The sequence below is a fragment of the Colletotrichum aenigma genome, assembly GCF_013390185.1.
Source record: "Colletotrichum aenigma strain Cg56 chromosome Unknown KSG_Cg56_contig10, whole genome shotgun sequence".
Lineage (NCBI taxonomy): Eukaryota > Fungi > Ascomycota > Sordariomycetes > Glomerellales > Glomerellaceae > Colletotrichum > Colletotrichum aenigma.
Window position 1 is genome coordinate 3937880 of NW_023500916.1, and position 20503 is coordinate 3958382.

At 53.8% G+C, this 20503-nt stretch overlaps 5 protein-coding genes across 5 annotated transcripts; 2 read left to right on the forward strand and 3 right to left on the reverse strand.

Annotated features, from left to right (window-relative positions):
* Window positions 1–1676: 1676 nt before the first annotated feature.
* On the reverse strand, window positions 1677–3167 carry CGCA056_v014911 (uncharacterized protein; the record flags this gene model as incomplete). The annotated part of the gene is made up of 3 exons (XM_037330153.1): window positions 1677–2438; window positions 2494–2760; window positions 2814–3167. The coding sequence occupies 3 exons, from the start codon at window positions 3165–3167 to the stop codon at window positions 1677–1679; spliced, it is 1383 nt and encodes a 460-aa protein (XP_037172055.1).
* A 1460-nt stretch (window positions 3168–4627) lies between these two features.
* On the forward strand, window positions 4628–14350 carry VPS13 (Vacuolar protein sorting-associated protein 13; the record flags this gene model as incomplete). The annotated part of the gene is made up of 2 exons (XM_037330154.1): window positions 4628–11148; window positions 11197–14350. 2 exons carry the CDS (start codon window positions 4628–4630, stop codon window positions 14348–14350), a joined length of 9675 nt encoding a protein of 3224 aa, XP_037172056.1.
* Window positions 14351–14741: 391 nt separating this feature from the next.
* On the reverse strand, window positions 14742–15953 carry EFM2-0 (Protein-lysine N-methyltransferase EFM2; the record flags this gene model as incomplete). Its single annotated transcript, XM_037330155.1, has 1 exon — window positions 14742–15953. The coding sequence occupies one exon, from the start codon at window positions 15951–15953 to the stop codon at window positions 14742–14744; it is 1212 nt and encodes a 403-aa protein (XP_037172057.1).
* Window positions 15954–17750: 1797 nt separating this feature from the next.
* Window positions 17751–18297, forward strand: CGCA056_v014914 (uncharacterized protein; the record flags this gene model as incomplete). Its single annotated transcript, XM_037330156.1, has 3 exons — window positions 17751–18001; window positions 18058–18164; window positions 18230–18297. 3 exons carry the CDS (start codon window positions 17751–17753, stop codon window positions 18295–18297), a joined length of 426 nt encoding a protein of 141 aa, XP_037172244.1.
* Window positions 18298–18591: 294 nt separating this feature from the next.
* On the reverse strand, window positions 18592–20227 carry CGCA056_v014915 (uncharacterized protein; the record flags this gene model as incomplete). Its single annotated transcript, XM_037330157.1, has 3 exons — window positions 18592–19215; window positions 19282–19617; window positions 19679–20227. 3 exons carry the CDS (start codon window positions 20225–20227, stop codon window positions 18592–18594), a joined length of 1509 nt encoding a protein of 502 aa, XP_037172051.1.
* Between the last annotated feature and the right edge of the window lie 276 nt (window positions 20228–20503).

Genomic DNA, 20503 nt, shown 5'->3' on the forward strand with positions numbered 1-20503 from the left:
ATTGGTGCTGATCATGCTACTTTGGCAGCAAAGTCCTGAGAGGAATGCGCTAGAATTGGAGATACGACTCAGCAGTTTGCATGATGAGATTGATGGTGTCGCCTCGCGCGGTGCTACGGTTTACTAGAGGAGGTAACCCCGTCTCGTGATGATTTGGAGGAATTAGACGGCGGTAGGCGGTGCTGGAAGCCTTTCGCTGGTGCTGACGCCGATCGGAGCGCATTCCGGAGAGGGGCACTGGGCTGGGGGGGGGGGGGGGGGTAAATTGCATTGCCAGGACGAGGCGGCACGATGCTTCTCTGCACTCTAACTAAGACTTTGCCTCGCCATCATGAAAATAGCAGCTGGATCGTGGGGGACGCAACAAGTAGAGTAGGCACGGAAAAAGCTGCGACGAACTCGGACCAGGTGCTCCGTGGCTGGGAGACAGGCAGCGTTAATGCATTCTTCAGGTTCGTCTGCAGCGCAAGACGATGGAATACCCGCCGAGACCGTGCCTCGCGCAGTGCTTTGAAACCCCAGAACCTTCTGTGGAATCCGTGCCGAATCTAATCGGCGCAATCGACGACAAACTGGAGTGGGAATTTTGAGGCAGGATTACAAAAAAACGGTGCGGTGGGGCCTTTGGACATGCCTTCATTCCTTGGTTTCTCCATGTTCTTAGTGCAGCCGGAAAGTTCGGTCGGGGGATATCACGCTGTATTAATGGTCGGCGAGCCTCGGAGCTGGATGGCTTCGCAAGTGGGCCCGATGGACGGATCGGGCGGATCGGAGGAGTGGAGGGTCGGCGAGCGGAGGAGTGGGGACGTGGACGCACCGGCGGGCTCCGTTTCGCCGTCGGAAGGGACGGCAGATGCAGAGTTCACGAAGCCTGCCAGGTCTCCCATTGTCGCCTTCAGCTTCCTCATTCCTTCCACCGTTTCTAGGTTCTCAGGATCAGGATAGCACCGTTTGCTGAGTTGTCCTCCCAATGCGCTGGCCGCCTCGCAGAGTCGGATGTCCGGTGCTCGGACGCGCTCCTGCCAGCCGGAGGCCTGTCACTGTTTCGACGTGTCCAACATCAGCCGCGCGTCGGCTGCAGAGTCCGGGGTAAAGATTGAAATGGCAGGCTGGGGAGATGTTGAGGAGAGCCAGTGCGTCGGGGTCTCCGAGTGCTTGTTTCGGTTGATGGGCTTTTGTTGAAACTTGCTCAGATTACGTGGTTGTCGACGATGGGGTTTGGCTTCAACTCGCCAGTTTTGGATCATCAACTAACAGACGATTGATTCATATATGCAACTTCTTGAGCCTCAAGGTCCTGGCGATGAAAGCCTACGCCATCTGGCCAGTTGGCCATACCATACGTCGCAGGTACTCGTCTGCCAGGTTTAAGGGCATCGCGAGGGCGTAGGTTTGGTGGGACGCCTTCCCGACTTTACCCAAACCACGTAGGTAGGTCATCCTCTAAGACGGTTCAGCATCAACTCAACCATGGTGATGGGCCATTTGGGTTGGAGCGTATCAGACAGCAGAAGCATACGCAATTGGGAAAACAACGATAACATGATAAATGGCTTGCTAGTAGCTCATATGATCGCGATCTTGACGCCGGACCCAATCGGTGAAAATGACTTGCTGAAATGTCGCTCGGTACATGCTGACAAAGGGAATAACCTCCCTGCTACTACGCGGGAGCCTTACTCCTTCTTCTCCTTCTTGCCCTCCTTGTCGTCCTTGTCCTTCTTCTCGCCCTTGGCCTCGTCCTTCTTGTCTTCCTTCTCAGTATCCTTCTTCTCATCCTTGCTGTCATCCTCTTCGCCACTAGACTTCTCTTCTTTGCCCTTGGACTTCTCCTTCTTCTCATCCTTGCCTTCGTCGCTCTTCTCGTCCTCGGAGCCATCCTTGGACTCATCCTTGGACTCCGACTCAGAGTTTGACTCATCCTCTTCAGAGTCGTCCTTTTTTTCGTCCGAGTCGTCCTTCTTCTCAGCGCCCTTTTCCTCCTTCTTGCTCTTGCCGCCCTTCTTAGCCTTCTTCTCTTCCTTCTTCTTCTTTTCCTCCTTCTCCTTCTTGATCCTCTCACGCTCCTCCTCCTCCAACTTGTCCCAATCGCGGGACTTGTCGGTCTTGGCCCAGTGTTTGCTCTCGGCAAGTTCTTGACCAATGTGAGGCTGAGCGTTTCCAATCTTGGTGCGGCCAACCAAGCTGATGAAGATAGAGACACCAACTATGGCAGTCAAGATGAAGCGGTATGTTCCGTACCACTGCGGGGTCCAGCCCCTGTTCTTCGCACGAGTGTCTGCGAGATAGAGGAAGGTGAATGCACCGAATTGGGCAGTTAGGGCATATTCGATCGGCATGAGGAGAGTCGGCCAGGCGAGCATGGGAGCGAGAACACCCATGCCGTAGCGGAACTTTGTACGAGTCGCCGAAGGGGTCTTTTCGGAGTATTCCATTCCCTGCAACTTGGTTAATCTTTCTGCTCCAATATTGGGGTGGTGCGCTTGGGCTTACCCAGTGAACAGCGCCGAGGAAGGAGATGATGATGGCTCCGTAGCCAAGTTGAATGGGCTCAAGCAAGCTGAGCCAGTACTGCGCAGACTCCTGGTTCATGTAGATGTTGTTTGCAAAGGTCGAAGTCGACGGCCACTCAAGATTGATATCCCAGCTGAGATACATGGTGCTCAACGAAGTTGCCAGGTAGGGCAGGGTGCCAGCCAGACCAAGAGCATACGGTTCCCTGGGAACTTCGCTCAAGTTAAAAGTGTCTTTGACGATGTTCTGGAAGACCTTTGTCAGTGGTTGAAACTGATGGATCGCGGATGTGGACGCACCAATTCCTCTTTCAATCCCTTTTGGAGATCCTGGTCGCGCTCGGGATTGGCAGGCGCAGGCTCAAAGACATGGCGCGTTGAGGACTCGGTCGAGACGTGCTCCGGATCCGATTCGAGCTTCTTCTTTGCTATCTCTGCCTCGGCTTTCTTGTCGATCTTGTCATACGGAGAGTTTGTGTAGCGGGCAACGAGTGACAGCGGGGAGAGCCGGGCTTGGAGAGCCACCGAAGGCCTCCTGGAGCTTTGAAGAGCAGAGGGCGAGGCTCTCGTGGAGAAGGAGGCGGGAGAAGCTGCTGAAGGAGCCGCCGCTGAGCGCGGGGCCAGACGCAAAAGCTGTCGCGAGGAGCGAAGCATCGTGAAGGTGGTCGGTTCTTTCAGGAGCGATAGAAGAGGAAAGTGAGAGTCTTGGAAGGTCGAACGCGTTGATCGTGTACCCGGATGTCTGTCAATTGGGCAATTGCTTCTAACAGCGGATAAAAAACGTGTTCAGTCGCTGGTGCAGGTTTTGGGGAAATGACGAGCCAAGCAGTGAAGAAGGAATTTATTTGAGTGTCTCGTCTCTAGACCAAGGCCCGGCAGGGTAGCTGCCGATTGCTTCACATTGATGTAAGGCAAGTCCCGCCCATCGGATAACTGGCACGGCAGAAGCAGGGCAGCAACAGCAGCTTTCCCCTCTGCTTTTCGATCAAGGCCGATCTAATTAGGTGGTCCAGCCATCCAGCCATCCAGCCAGGCCTGGCCCAGCCCATCCGGTATCACAGGGCAGCCGGAACACAGCTGCTACTGCTCCTGCTACTGCTGCTGCTACTGCTGCAGCGATGGAGGTGCGCACCTGGCTGGGAGCTCTGGATTCGCGCTGGTCGTGGTGACGTAATGTGGAGACCTGGCCCATGTCCACGCCCGGGCCAGAGGCTCCGCATTGGACGAACAGCTGCCGGGGTGGGTGTGACATTAGTAGAGAATAGCCCAAGCTTCTCCAGTCTGCTGCCTGGTGGGAATGTTTAGCTGCCACTGCTCGCCGCGGGGTGGTCGGTAAAATCATCGAAAAATCTTACAATTCAATATGAGTGTTGGATTATATGACGGCGTCTTTGGTCGATTTTGGAAAATTGTTCGAGGAAGTTGTGAGGCCTACTTGCAGCCGCCTCATGTGCCCCTTCCCAGCCGACAAGAGTACGTGCCCCGCGGCGCTAACTGCTTCCAGCAAAGCTGCAGTAGACCTACCCCACCGTGGCTCAACGCTTCGAGCGCCACAGTCTGGGCCAAGCTGGCGGCCTGTTTTTGGCACTGCACTGCGGGGGAGAATCGAGAATCAGGCAGCGTCATCATGCACAAGCACCCAGCTCGACACCAAACCCCAACCCTGTCGCTCGTTGCCTTCCAGCCCCAACATCGCACGCAACATACCTGCCGACAAATCTGTCCTTGTCGAGGTCGACGTTATACAGTTCCTCGACTTGGCAACTTTCGCTTAGTTGTCATCCCACCTCCGGAGACACGGCGAGCGGCACACGGCAGCACGCCCCATCGACGAGCCACCGTCGACATTACCTGTCCCTCGGAGAAAAAAAAAAAAGATACCCAGCCCAATATTATCACGACTACGACCTGATTCACGACCCCCGTCTCCCATATCCCGAATCCGACTATCCTTTCATGCCCGCAGAGCCCCTCCGGACCTGACCCGCCTGCCCCGATCGAGCTCTACGGCCCTCCGACGCTCTCCCTCCCTATCCATGCCTCTAACGGCGGCACCACGATAGATACCCAACACTGAGTTTCCCTCGCCAGGGTCACGGCGCCATACATACACCATGTTGGAGGGACTCGTTGCCGGCCTGCTCAACAGGTTTCTGGGCATGTACGTCAAGAACTTCGACCCAGCACAGCTCAAGGTCGGTATCTGGTCTGGCGATGTCAAGCTCAGGAACCTCGAGCTGCGGAGGGAGGCCCTCGACCAGCTGAAGCTTCCCATCAATGTCATGGAAGGCCACCTCGGCGAGTTGACCCTCATCATCCCGTGGTCCAACCTCCGTGGAGCCCCCGTCAAGGTCTTTATCGAAGATGTCTTCCTGCTTGCCTCTCCAAGGGAGGAAGCTGCCTACGATGAGGACGAGGAGGAGCGCAGAAAACAGAGAATCAAGATGGAGAAACTCGACTCGGCCGAACTCCTCAAAGAGAGATCACAAGAGGGCATGAGCCAAGAGGAGCAGCAAAAGAGCCAGAGCTTCACGCAGAGCCTGGTCACCAAGATCGTCGACAACCTGCAAGTCACGGTCAAGAACATCCACATCAGATACGAAGACTCCATCTCTGCACCTGGCCACCCCTTTGCTCTTGGTGTCACGCTGGAGGAGTTCAGCGCGATCAGTACCAACGGCGAGTGGAAACCAACCTTCATCCAAGATTCCACCAAGAGCACCCACAAGCTCGCCACCCTCGGCGCCCTTGCTGTCTACTGGAACACAGACACAGAGCTGCTTGGCCCGGGACGAGAGATCACCACCGACGACGACGAGCCCATGCCCCACGACGAGATGGTTAGCAAGTTTAAGAGCTTGATTGGGTCGACAGAGGATACGAAGCTCAACCACCAATTCATCCTACGTCCTGTCAACGGAAAGGCTAAGATAGTTCTCGACAAGACGGGTGACATTCACGTACCCAAAGCCAAGGCAAGCTTGCTATTCGAGGAGATCGGCCTGGTCATCGATGACGACCAATACCGTGATGGCCTGATGATGGTGGACCTCTTCCATTACTTCATCCGACACCAGGAATACAAGAAGTTCCAGCCAAAGGGCGTCACACCAAAGGAGGATCCCAGAGCATGGCTCAAGTTCGCCGGAGATGCGGTGCTCAGCAAGATTCACGAGAAGAACCGCAGGTGGTCATGGGACTACTTCCGCGAACGGCGCGACGATCGCAAGCGCTACATCGAGCTGTTCAAGAAGAGGAAACAGCAGCAACAGCTGTCCTCGCAAGAAGGCGACGACATTACCAAACTCGAGTGGAAGCTCGACTACGAAGACTTGCGGTTCTGGCGATCCTTGGCACGAAACCAACTCAAAAAGGAGAACGCTGAAGCCCTAAAAAAACAGCCCTCTAAGCAACAACAACAAGGCTGGGTGTCCTGGGTCTGGGGTGGCGGCGCGAAGCAACCGGAACCTCAGAACGACGACGAGAACACGCAGATCACAGAGGAGCAACGCAAAGAGCTTTACGACGCTATCGATTGGGACGAGAAGACAGCTATCGCCGAATCCGTTGACGTACCTCGAGACACCGTCAAGATGCAGGTTGAAGCATGGCTGAGCACAGGAAGCTTCACTCTCAAGAAAAGCCACAATGGCAAAAGAAGTGACCTCCTTAGTCTTCACTTCGACGTGTTCAAGGCCAAGGTCTTACAACGCCCCGACTCTTTCCTTGCCGACGTCAGCCTGGGTGGCCTCCGTGTCAACGATGGCACCACTCCCGACTCCCTCTTCCCCGAGATTGTTCGCGTCAAGGATGCACCTGAAGTCCACGAGCACAAACAGCTGACCATTGAAGAGTTGGAGGACAACGAGGATGAACCCTTCTTCCACTTCGAGGTTGAACAGAACCCTATCGATAAGGAGGGCGACATAGCACTGTCCGGCTCTCTCAAACCTTTGGAGATTGTGTGGAACCCGAACTTCGTGGTTGGCGTTGCCGACTTCTTCAGACCTCCAGAGAGGCACATGGAGTCCATCACCGCCCTCATGGAGACCGCCGGTGCCACGGTAGAAACCTTCAGGGAGCAGACACGGGCTGGTCTTGAGTTCGCCCTCGAGGAACACAAGACCATCAACGCCCAGCTCGACCTTCAGGCCCCTCTCATTATCGTACCAGTCAGCATTAACGTCAAGGAGTCCACTTGTCTGATTCTGGATGCCGGTCACATCAGCGTCAACAGCGAACTGGTTGATCAAAACACCATGAAGCAGATCCAATCCAAACAGCGACAATCATACACGGACGAAGACTTCAAGCGGTTGGAGTCCGTCATGTACGACAAATTCTTGGTCAAGCTCTCCTCCACTCAGGTACTGATAGGACCATCCATCGAGGTTACAAAGGCTCAGCTAGCCGAGAAAGATGACACACAACATCTCCATGTGGTGGAGCGCATCAATGTCGACTTTGTGGTTGAAACTTCTATCCTCCCCAAGGCTCCAAACTTGACCAAGCTCAAGGTGTCCGGCCACTTGCCGCTACTGCACGCAACCGTGTCGGATACCAAGTACAAGAACTTGATGCGGATCATTGACGTCGCCATCCCCAAGTTCAACCAGGATAACGATCAACCGGAGCAGATCAAAGACTCACAGAGCTCCGCTGTGACGACTAGACCTCGTGGCTTGAGCACCGCATCGACTCGATCTCGCTCTCGTAAAGAGTCTTCCCGCCGCAAATCAGCACAATTCCCCTTCATGCAGCAACAGACTGCGATTGTGATTGACGACGATGACGAAGACAGTGATGAGTTCGAGGATGCCGACGGCGGCCGAGACAATAAGGAACAGCTCAAGCTACAGCAGCGCTCTTTCGAGTTCAAGTTCAAGGTCGATACCCTCAAGGGCTCTCTATACCGTAGTGACCCAGACAAAAAGAAGCCCGACGCGCTACTTGTCGAGCTTGTCGCCGAAAACTTTGATCTTCTGTTCTACCTGCGACCATACGACATGTCAGCTGAAGTGTCTCTTGGGTCGGTCACTATCGATGATTTCGTCGACAATCCCTCGGCGGAGTTCAAGTCGATCGTGTCATCAGGGGACCCTGATGATCACGAGCAGAACCGCAGTCTCGTTAGTGTGAAATTCACAAAGGTTAATCGCCTTTCACCAGAGTTCATGCCAGTGTACGAAGGCGTGGAGACGAACGTCACAGCTGCGATCTCCACCATCAATCTAGTCGTGACTCGGAAAACGCTCTTGACTCTGTTGGACTTCATCTTGGCAACATTCACCGGTAACAACAACGAAGCGGCAACGCCTCAAGAGCAGAAGGCAATTTCCGATTCGGAGGATGACAGCGAGGAAGATGTCGAGATCGCAATCGACAGCCCCCCTGAGGATGCACCTGCAAATTCAGGCTCGATCAGGGTCAAGGTGGACCTTAAGAGTATCCGGCTGATCCTCAACAATGACGGAATTCGCTTGGCTACGTTGTCTTTCAACCACGCCGACGTCGGGGTTTTCCTCTTGGGCAAGACAATGCGGGTGAATGCCAAGCTGGGCAACCTCAACTTGGTCGACGACATTAACCAAGGCGTATCCGAGGGGTCTAACTTGAGGCAACTCATCTCCATCCAAGGTGACGAACTGGCTGATTTCAGATACGAGACCTTCGACGCTACCAACAAGAAGGCGTACCCTGGATATGACTCGTCGGTCTATCTTCGGGCTGGATCAGTGAAGCTGAACTTCCTTGAAGAGCCATTCAGGAAGATCATCCAGTTTTTGGTCAAGTTTGGCAAGATGCAAGCCATCTACAATGCTGCTCGTCAAGCCGCCGCAAACCAGGCCAACCAAATCCAACAGAGCACGTCCAGATTCAAGTACGATGTGGTTGTCAAGACTCCAATCGTGGTCTTCCCTCGTGTGGTTAACCACGGCCAGCCCAAGCGTGACGTTGTCACTGCATACTTGGGAGAGATTTATGCACAAAACAAGTTCGCTCCTTTGGATGACTCCGAGAACTCCCAAATAGCAACCAAGATCAACGCTGGTATCCGAAACATCCGCCTCACTTCTGACTTCAACTACCCGGGAGATCTCTCCGAAGAGCTGGAGCTGATTGACAAGGTTGATTTGGGCTTCAACGTCACGTACGCGGAGCATCAATACGGCACGAAGCGCCCCGAACTGGAAATTGAGGGCAGCATGTCTGATTTCAATCTCAAACTCACACAGTATCAACTCCGCTTCTTGATGGAGATCTCCAAGTCCGTTCCGGCGGCGTTTGCCGGCGATACCGACGAGCAGAACCAAGAAGCCGAGCGCGAGGTAGACAAAGACACTCTTCAAAGGGCGAAGTCAATGCCAATTGATAAGAGCAAGGGCGATGAGCAGCAACTAGTTGACCTCGGGCCTGAACTTTCACCCAAAGACAAAACATGGACGAAGCTTGACCTGGTCTTCCAAGTCAACACTATTGGTATGGAGCTGATTTTGGCGCCTGACGAAAAGCCAGTCGGCAAGCTTGAAGATGCCAGCCTGTCGCGCTTTTCCCTGGACGTCACCAAAATGAAGACGCGGATGCTTAATGACGGGTCTCTTGAGGGCGAGTTCCTTATCCACTCGTTCACCATCTATGACAGCCGCCCGAGGGACACTAATAAGTTCCGGCGAATCATGACATCGTCCAACAAGGAGGTGCAGCAGCTCATGGCGAGCATCACAATGTCTGGCGGACAGGACAGGAACCTCATCGCCATCGTTACTATCGACAGCCCCCGAATCATCTTCGCCCTCGACTATCTCTTCGCTATCCAGAACTTCGTCATGGTTGGTCTACAGCCCGAGGAACCTTCGATTGTCGACGATGAGTCGTTATTGATCGACACTCCTGACGAGTCCGATGCGGACGCAGACTCGATGCAGGTTACTTGGTCAAAGGCCCGATCGCAGAAGAGCAGCAAGAACGAACAGGAGGAGACCCAAGATGGCGGAGACGAGAAACCCCAGACCACCATGAGCATCGCCTACAGGGTAAACATCGTCGACGCTCAAGTCATCCTGATCGCCAACCCTCTCAGCTCGAGCTCCGAGGCCATCGTTCTTGGCACCAAGCAAGTCCTGTTGTCCCAACAGCATGCCTTGACATTCCAAGTATCCGAGATTGGCATGTTCCTCTGCCGCATGGACCGCTTTGAGGATTCCCGACTTCGGATTATCGATGACTTTTCCGTCCAAATGTCCATGGATAGCTCGAAGCCGAACATCACTAGCATCCATGCTGACATTGAGCCGTTGATTCTTCGTCTGTCTCTCCGAGATATCCTACTCGCACTCCAGATTGCCAGCAAAGCCACAGAGCTCTCTGACCAGCAACCGAAAGACCCGAAGTCGTCGTCATCGGCCGCAGATGAGAAGGCGAGACAGCTACGCCAAGCTGGTCTTAAGCAGCGAACAGCCAGCGGCAAGGGACCGTCAACCATTGCGAACAAGACCATGATGTCGAAGACACAGACGCAAAAGATTGCAGCATCTCAGGCTAGACAAGCGAACAGTGATCCTCACGGAACGGCGGTCCAGCAGCCACCCAAGCGGCACGAAGAGCTGTCTGCGACAATTGAAGGGATTCGCGTTGTCCTTATAGGCGACGTTCACGAACTTCCTATCCTCGATCTTGGAATCAAGAACTTCACCGCCACGGCCGAAGACTGGTCTTCAAATCTCAAGGCTGAGACTGCTATCGACTTATACACGAACGTCTACAACTTCTCCAAGTCCGCATGGGAGCCACTTCTTGAACCCTGGCAAGTTGGTATCGGAATGGCCAAGGATGCTCAGTCTGGTCTAATGTCCATTGATGTCGCCTCCAAGAAGGTCTTTGATGTTACTTTGACAACCGCCACCATCGCTTTGGCGTCCAAATCCTTTGCTTTCCTCAGCAAAGACGAGGACGTCCTTGGCAAGCCGCGCGGCGTCGATGCGCCGTATCGAATTAGGAACTACACTGGATTTGATGTGGTGGTGCAGTCAAAGAGCTCGACTACGGACGACAATATGACGGCCCGTCTAGAAGACGGTCAAGAGGTACCATGGAGCTTCGAGCCTTGGGAGAAAATGCGTGAGAATCTCTCATCCGAGAGCAGCACCGGTAGTGTCGGCATCCACCTAGAAGGCAGTGGCTTCGACCCAGTCAAAAACGTCAGGTTGAACCGCGAGGGAGAGGCAATCTACGGTCTCAAACCCAAGACTGACAACATCTTGCATCGTCTCCTTGTTGAAGTTACCCTTGGCAAGGACAACGTCAAGTATGTCACCCTTCGATCACCTCTTGTCGTGGAGAACGAGACCCAAATTCCCGTTGAATTGGGTGTCTACGACGCACAAGAGGGGCATCTCCTCAAGATCGAAAAGATTGCCCCAGGCGAAAGCCGGCCGGCGCCCGTCGGAGCCGCATTCCTCAAGTCCCTCCTTGTGCGTCCCGACTCCGGATTTGGCTATGCTTGGTCGTCGGAGACCCTTTGGTGGCGAGACTTGTTGAAGCGACCTACAAGAACGATGGTCTGCAAGGGCGAAAACGGAGATCCCTTCTACTTCCAACTGAACGCTACATTTGACAGATCCAACCCATTGACCAAGTAAGTTCTCAAGACACTCCTTACATCACTCTTCTAATGACCCTACAGGAACTATCCTTACATGCGCATCAAGTTGTCGCCACCAGTGATCCTCGAGAACTTGTTGCCGTACGACTTCAAGTACCGCATCTACGACAAGAACACCAAGAAAGACTGGGCAAACTTCCTTCGCAAGGGTGGCCTTAGTCCGGTACACGTCGTTGAGCTTTCCCATCTTCTTCTTCTCAGCGTCGACATGCAAGACACTGTATTCAAGCCCAGCGACTTTGCCATTATCAACTCTGGGCAGTCGGACGATTTCAAAAAGGAAGACAAGCTTCTCTGCAAGGATTCCGATGGCCTCCAACTCAACCTGAAACTGCACTACCACAAGATTCCCAACAGTGGAGGTGCATTCCGAGTAACGGTCTACAGCCCCTACATCATCCTGAACAAGACTGGCCTGGACATGCAGATTCGCGCAAAGGGGTTCTTGCAAGGAGCTCGACCAGCCGCAGGCCAATCCACGTTGTCCTACAACAGGTCTGAAAGAGACCGCCCCAAGGCAACGCCGTTTATGTTTTCCTTCGGCAACGACGACCATAGGAACCGCACGCTGTTGCAGATTGCCGACTCGGAATGGAGCAAGCCGCAGAGCTTCGACGCTATTGGCAGTACAACCGAGGTGGTGTTACCCTCTCCTTCTCGAAACACTGAAGTACACATCGGAATCACCACTGAGGCGGGTGAGGGCAAGTACAAGATGACCAAGGTTGTCACCCTGGCACCGCGATTCGTCCTGGAAAACAAGCTTGGCGAGGAGATCAATGTCAGAGAGTCTAGCTCATCGGGATTCATGACTCTCAAACCTGGCGCGCACCAGCCTCTGCACTTCATGCAGAAGACTGCCGTCAAGCAACTCTCCCTCTGCCATCCCGGGATGAATAACCAGTGGACTTCTCCTTTCAACATCTCTGACATTGGCACGACCCACATCAAGATCGCGAAGGCAGGGCAGAGGCAACGACTGATCCGCGCCGAAATCTTGATGGAGGGAGCCACAGTCTTCTTGCATCTCAGCATGGAGACCAAGAATTGGCCCTACCAGATGAGGAATGAGAGTGACACCGAGTTCACCTTTTACCAAGCGAACCCTAGCCTGGAGGATGATGGCGTTGAGGACAGATCCGGGTGGAGACCCATCAAGTACCGTTTGCCTCCGCGCAGCATCATGCCTTACGCTTGGGATTTCCCTGCCGCCAAGTTCCGCGAGATCATCATCAACGTCAATGGCAAGGAGCGACACGTCAAGCTGGCTGAGATCGGTAATCAGATTCCAATGAAGTTCACCTCTGCGTCTGGGCAGCAGAAGATTATCGACATCAATGTCGCCGCCGACGGTCCGACTCAGACTTTGATCCTGTCCAACTTCCGACAATCCAAGAGTCTTTACAGGCAAAAGTCCAAGTCTGGCGCTCGTACCAGCACCGATGGATTCGAGGTCAAGGATCAGGAGACGACTGCGACATTCCGAGCCCAGCTGAAGCTTTCGGGTATCGGAATCTCACTCATCAATTCGCAGCTGAAGGAGCTCGCCTACGTCACCTTCAGAGATGTCTCCCTTCGCTACCATGACGCGCCGCTCACTCAGACGGTCAGCTTCTCAGTGAAGTGGATTCAGATCGATAATCAGCTTTACGGCGGCCTGTTCCCGATGATCCTGTACCCTAGCGTCGTCCCGAAGAGAGCTCAAGAAGTCGACGCGCACCCCTCGATTCACGCCATGGTCACCCGCGTGAAGGATGATTCCTATGGTGTGCTGTACATCAAATATGCCACCGTTTTGATGCAGCAGATGACGATTGAACTGGATGAGGATTTCGTCTATGCTGTTCTTGACTTTTCAAACATTCCTGGAGCTGCATGGTCTGACAGCAATGAGGAGGGCAAGCTCTGCGACGAAGAGCTCGACATTCCGGAGCCGAATCAGCAACAATCTGGCCAGGATATCTACTTCGAGTTACTGAACATCCAGCCCATGCAACTCGACCTCTCCTTCATGCGCACGGAGCGTGTCAATGCCGAAGACAAGACATCGTCGCGCAACCCATTGATGTTCTTCCTCAATGTCATGACGATGGCTATCGGAAACGTCAACGATGCACCCATTCGTCTCAATGCTCTTATGCTTGACAATGTTCGAGTGTCGGTTCCTGCTCTAACCCAAAACATCTCGAATCACTACAGTCAGGAGGTGCTCTACCAAATCCACAAGATTCTAGGCTCTGCCGACTTCCTGGGTAACCCTGTGGGCCTGTTCAACAACATCAGCTCAGGATTGACTGATGTCTTTTACGAGCCCTACCAAGGACTCATCCTGTCGGACAAGCCCGAAGACTTCGGAATCGGCGTTGCCAAGGGTGCTGCATCACTGGTGAAGAAGTCTGTTTATGGCTTCTCTGATTCCTTTTCCAAGTTCACCGGCAGTCTGTCCAAGGGTCTCGCAGCTGCAACCCTCGACAAGCAATTCCAAGATCGACGCCGCATCACCCGCGCCCGAAACCGCCCCAAGCACGCCCTATACGGTGTCACCACAGGTGCAAACTCCCTTTTCACAAGTGCTGCATCCGGAGTTGGTGGCCTGGTGCGCAAGCCGCTCGAAGGCGCGGAGCAGGAGGGAGCGCTCGGATTCTTCAAGGGTATCGGCAAGGGAGTCGTTGGATTTGCAACCAAGCCCGCTATTGGCGTCTTGGACATGGCCTCGAACGTTTCTGAGGGTATTCGAAACACGACGACCGTCTTTGATGGCTCAGAACTCGACCGTGTTCGCCCTGCGCGCTTCGTGCCGTCTGACGGCATCGTGCGCCCGTACAATGCCCGTGAAGCTCTCGGCCAGTCCTGGCTGAAGCAAGTCGACAACGGAAAGTACTTCAACGAGAACTACATTGCACACCTTGAGCTGCCTCGCGAAGACATGGTGGTCATGGTCACGTACGCCCGGATTCTGCTTATTCGCAGCCGGCGTCTGACATCAGAGTGGGACGTGCCTCTCAAGGACGTTCAGACAATCGCAAAGGAGCGAACGGGCCTGAGCCTAACCCTCAGAGGCGGCACAAATGGTCCATTCATCCCCGTCGGCGACGAGAGCGGGCGTGCCTTCCTGTACAAGATGGTGGCTGTCGCGGTGGAGGAGTTTAACAGGAGGTTCAGAGGATTGGAGTAAATGAGGGTTGGCGAGGCAAACGCACACGGGCCGTGGTTATGGATGCCAGGCCACTTCATACCTGTTGTTTCTATCTTTGTTTCCTTTCTTTAGAGGCTCTTCAGGCATAGCCTCGCGATTCCCTAGCAAGCATACCTTATTTGGCGTTTCGGATCCCTTCTCACTCGTATACGTATGAAAACAGAAATACATGGATATTGAATAGGCACATGGCACCTCATTGAGCATGTTGACTTGAAAGTTGTGGAATTACGATTTCCCAATTGTCCCCTACCGAAAGGGATTCGATGTGCCTTCTATGGTCTTTGCAGGTTCTATGGTCTACGTCTGTCTAATGTGGTGTCTCGTGCCTCGTGTCTATGCTATGCCCGCCTCTATAATTGTGTCTAGTCTAAGCCCATCCGATCCTCAGAAGCTTGTAGCCGCTCTCGTCGCCACGCCCGACCTCCTTGCGCTTCTCAATGATTTCGTTATACAAGATGGTCAGCTGCTTGCCATCCTCACCGCGCGGGCGATCACTCGCCGTAAACGCGCCCTCCACCGTGTCGCTGACCCCGTTGAACTTGCCGTTCCGGCGAACAGTCACCAGCAGCCAGAAAACCCCGCCCGATGCGAGTAGCTGCGTCGCGCAATCTCTCAACCACGTCGCGTGCTCCGGAGCATAGATGACATCCGTGGCAATGAGTATCTCCGCCGGGGTATCCAGGGGTGCGCGCAGGTCAGGCGCAGACCAATCCAGAGTCGTCGTCTGGATGAGGCTTGCCTTCGCCGCCGAAGGAGAGTTGATGGCAACATTGGCCTTGAGATTCTCGAGCACTGCTGGGTGGTAGTCGGTCGCGACGATGGTTGACTCTGGCGCGCCGAGGTGAGGCAGCATGTTCCCGAGCACCAAGCTGACCAGACCCGTGCCGGCGCCGAGTTCGATGATGCGCGGCGACGAGCCGAGACTGGGTTGAGTCAGGCCGAAGCGGGCCGGGTCCGCGCACATCAAGTCCGAGAGCACGATGGATGCACCCCAGCTTTGCAGGCCGACATCATCAGGGTCGGCGGAGTTCGTGCCTGCAAGCCGGTCGTTGAGGCGCACAGTGACGGGGACGCGGCTCTCTTTCTCGGGAAGCGAAAGCTCAAAGGAAAAGTCGCGCGTGTAGTCCTGGTCCTTCTCATCCTCGGCCTCATTGTCCTCCGCAGGCGCAAAAAAGGACTCAAGGACGCAGGAGGCCTGGTCCAAGGCGAGCTGGCAGGCTTCCTCGGACTCAAAGCAGGAGAGGGTCTCGGCGCGGGCGATGAAGCCGGTCAGCCAGCGCTCGACGAAGCTGCGTTCGAAGGCGTCGACGCGGAGGGCGGCGATGTGGTGGTCTACGCCGTCGACCTCTTCATGGTCGTCGTCGGTCTCGGATACGTAACCGGAGTCGACTGCGGGCGAGGCATGGTGAGGCAATTTGTGGTCCGGGTTGAGCTGGAAGGCGACGGAGACGGGCAGTGAGCAGTAGATTGTCGAGAGGGAGTGGAGGGCGGCGGTGATGTCAGACTCGGTGAGGGTGTCGAGAGTCCGCAGCGGTGGGAGGCTGCTCGATGGCGGCGCGGGGTGTGCGGCCGGCCTCATTTGTGTGGCCCGTCTCCAGTGCCGTCGCGCTGGTGTTGGCGGTGGTGGTGATGTGGATGGATGATGAGTTGTCGGGAGTGGATAAGATGAGATTCACGAGTTGGGAGAAGAAAAAGCCATCACGCGCTAGGTGGACGGTGGTTTAGCTTATTCATTACCTACGCATTATTCGCACCCTTTTGGGCAAGCACACGAGAGATATGGCCTAGACACGGATGGCGGGACGGGGGGGACGGGGACGGAGACCCGCTTTCCCAAATGAGGGTATCGTGAAAATTTTTGGCTGCCCTATCCTGGGGCCCAGACTGCACTTTTTGTGTGTCGACGTGGCTTGTGCTCCCGCGCCAGTGGCCCGGCGTGTCAGTCACTCACTGCAGAGGAAATGTCACTGGCCGCTTCTCCATAGTATTCATCGGTGTCATCTCGATTTACCCCGGATACACTGGAAGGGGCGCATGTGAGATCCACTCGAGAACGGAGTGCAAGTCGCCCCCGGAAAGTCGACATTTTGTGTGCTCCTAGTTTCGGTGAGGCTGCCTGTCTGTCAGACCGTCAGCTGTGAGTTTCTGTGAGTGAGTAATTAAGACGTAAGATAACAAGAGAGACAAGAAAAGGCTTCGCACGGCCCTCCGATAACCGCGTCCCGTCGTTTCCTTTCAACACGTGTCTGGGACAGTTCTCAAATTGACCCATCATTGGCTGCGTCTTGTTTTGTCATCTTTTGGTCCATGTTTCTTTGACTGAAACAGACCGCCGCGAAGAGACGGCGCCGTCCGCAAGGGAGACACCGACAGGAGTCTGTTTTCCCCCTTCGGCTCCATTTTTGCCGAGCGATTGGCGGTCTGAAAATGACTCGTTTTCGCCATCATCGCCACCGTGGTTCATGTGCCCGGACTTTAGCCGACCCCGTCAACATGTGCTTGATGCTGGCGGCATGACGATGACCGAACATGTCTACCTATTCTAATGAATGTGTCAATCGACTCAAATATGTCTTTTGTTGTGCAATCTTTCGCAAGATCTTCGATATTGCTCATTATGGCGGCGTCCGCATTCCCAAACTTCTCGCCGGCTAGCAAACTGCGTGGATTCATTTATCGCTGCCAACGCGGCGTACATATTCGCGATTCGACGGTGGTGGATTGACGTCACACAACTTTTGCGCATTGGTTTTGATGTGAAAACCGATGTTCGGAAGAGAGATGTAAGCTTGTGTTTGTGCAGCTGCTTCCCTCGCTACAAGAACAGCGTTCGTGCTTGTTTGTGGAGATGGAGCAGAAGGTCAGCGCTCTAGTTTGGCAGCGGGTAATGATTGTTTCGGTCACTTTGTTGGTTGCACAATCTTCACTGTTGGGTCTCGTATCAGGGAATGGCGGCAAACTCCAAGGCTGGGACAAAGGTAGCTGAGCCTTGAGTAGGACACATGATGCATCGAGTCTGCAGGTTGGTGGATAAATGACCGAGTAGACACAGCGCCATGATGTCAGCGAGCCGTATTTCGCTTATTGCTTGACTTCCACCCTCAATGGACGGTCACAAATGGTGGTGTTTGGGTAAAGCCAGTGACAATAAACACTGATGCGCGGGTTTGTTCACCTCGTGATACTCGAGACCCTGACTCTCCCCATTCCCATTGCTTACTCTGGACTCTAGACAAAGATTACAACCAAGGGCTCGTAGACTTTATTGGTTGAAATCTCCCACTTGCACGCTATGCCTTAGTGTCAGTCCTGGACACTGGCACACTGTCCCAGAAAATCACATCCTTCCTGGTTCCACCTCGTTCATACTACCAACATGAAGTTGACTTCCATCATCGCTACATTGACCGTCGCCGTTGCTGCAGTTCCAGGCGATCCTAAAGGCCACTGGTTCAAGCGAACTTGCGAAAACATTGAACTAAAAGTCAACCGGGGAGGAAGAGATGGCAGCTTTTACGTCGACCTCTATGCGAATTGCCACCCCAAATCGGGGGACAAAGTTGCCAACAGGATGGAACTCGACAAATGCCTTGGAAACCTGAACGGCGATCTGGCGTGGATGCAAAAGTAAGTCCAATTTCTTTCTCACGGAACGTACTACAATGGAGTGCTAACAAAGACAGCGGTGGATTCGATTACGACTGCAATGGCTGCCAAATTATAGACACGGAGGGAGACAAGTTTATCATGCAGTGTTACTGCAACTTGAAGAGAACGACCATCAACCTCAGTCAGTTGACATGCACCTATGTTCCATGCTGTACCATAGCGACGGTTGCTGACCATTTATCTCAGACCTGGGTATCCGCAATGAAGATGGTGTTCTATGGTGTAGCTACCAGTCTGCAAGCCGGCTCAGTTAATGGGAGCCCTGCCTTCCCGGGGGACGCCATTTCAGAGCATACGTGTTAATGACGCCAATGGTCATGACGAACGAAAACAATAACATTCATAGGTTTTCGGCCGATGCTTGCTCAAGTATCAGAATATCGTCATATGCCTGCTTAGACTGCAAAACTCGAACTTTGTCTCATGAATAATAAATCTGGATGTTGAACTTATTCTAGCCGCATCCCCAAGCCCCGCTTCCCAAAACGTGATCAACATGGCATCTCTCGCTACAGTGGACAAGGTAAACTGCAAACCTCATGCAAAACTCAGGCCATGACAGTCTTTCCCCCGTCTTTGGTCAGGCGGGACCGAACCTTGACACGAAGAGCCCGATGAGCCAGTCGCTGCAGGACAACTACATTCCGCTCATTCCGTAAGCCGAGAACCGTGCTCGGAGCAAATACAAGTGCCTGTCCAGTGCGCAACGACACGATCATACCAAAGAGCTCCAACGCAGGATCTTTTGTTCCCACTGCGATGGGCGCAACTGCATGACTTGACTCCTCCTCACCGGCCATCATCACCGACATGGAAGAGACACCAGCCAAGTGTTGGCGTAAGGTCCGAAGCCAGTCAGGTGAGGTGAATCGATGTACAATCGTCATGGAACACAGGTCGAGAAGCTTGGTAGAAACCGTGGGCTCTTGAGTTGAGATGAACACTCGGACGCCAAGATGGCGCTGCAGGCGGATGGTTTCCAGCAATGAGTTGGTGAGAGTCTGACTCTCATCGGATTCCTTCATGTACTTGTGCGCCTCGTCAAGAGCAACCACCTTTCCAACGGGAGATTGCTGCTCCAGGAAGAGGGACAGGCAGATGTTGAATAGAGAGCAGGCCAGCTCTGGCGTAACACACGGGCAAGACAAATCGACGACGGTCAGTTGACCCGACTGCGACAAATCATTAGCCATATGAAGAAGGGAATAGTGCCGTCAATCATGAAGAGTGATGATTACCTTAGGCGTCCAGTCGATACTAGTCTTGGTAACCTTACCCGTGCCTCCCAACATGAAGCTTTCAAGGGTATCGAGGCGCTGACTCAATGGACTTCTCTGTGCTGGGGTCAAGTCCGCCTCGCTCAAACGCTTCTTGAAGGTTTTGTACTTGAAAGGGACGCCAAGATTCTGCTGCTCAATGCGCATCTCTCGCAAGATCCGGTTGATGACGTGCATGTACAGTGGCATGGTGCCCTCTCCAACTGCCATTAGGTCATTCATGCGCTTGGTGTTGAGGTCTCGGTCGCTGAGCCTCAAAGGCTCAATCTTGAGATTTGAAATGCCGCTGTAGATTCTCTGCCAAGACGTTGGTTAGAAAACAAAGCTGCCATAGTGGATCATAAGATTCTATGATTACCTCGATGGTGCGAACGTTAGTAGGGGCACACAATACCCTGACTGAAACGTCCTTGTTGGATGCAAGAAAAGCCGCCTCGCACGGGAGACCACCCGAGTCCGACACGAAGCTGTCATAGTGGAAGATAATTCCAGTGAGGGGGAGAGTCAACTTGCCCAAGTAGCTAGAGAGCAAGCAGTTCTCCAAAAGGCATGCAAGCGTGTTGCTCTTTCCGGAACCTTGACTACCGCAAATGAAGACGCTTGAGGGACAGGCTACGTTGTGAAAGATCCTGGAGTCCACTCTGGTGACCCCAGTGGCGAGCGAATCCTCGGAGAGGCTTATACCGAAGAGACCGCATTGCGAAGGAGGGGAAGTATTGATGACGGGCACTGTGAGAAGAGGGCTTGACAGGACCTCGTCACGGCCTTGCTGTTTTGGGTCCAGGTTGAGATGATCCATCTGAGCCACAATATCAGCTAGCTCCGTATGAGATATACCGTGACTCCCATGATGACTGCTCTCGTCGTCGGAAGCTGCTGAATACATCGTGCCCGAATCTGAAGACATATTTGCAATCACAACAAGGAATGGATCGAAAGTTGTGGTCGGCGTGTCTGGGTTGCTGTATGGAGATTTGCGAGACTCATGAGCCCAAGTGCAAGTTTTAAAGATAATCGAGAAGTTCCAGCAATGGGACCTGGGGGAGACGGTAGCTCAAAATCGAAATGGTACTGCGTCGTTGCGTCTCAGAGATTCTGCGTGGAAGTTCTTCCAGTCAATTACAGACAAGCCCAGACAAGCCCAGACGCAGCCCGCTGGTCACTAGTCTTGAGTCAATAAACC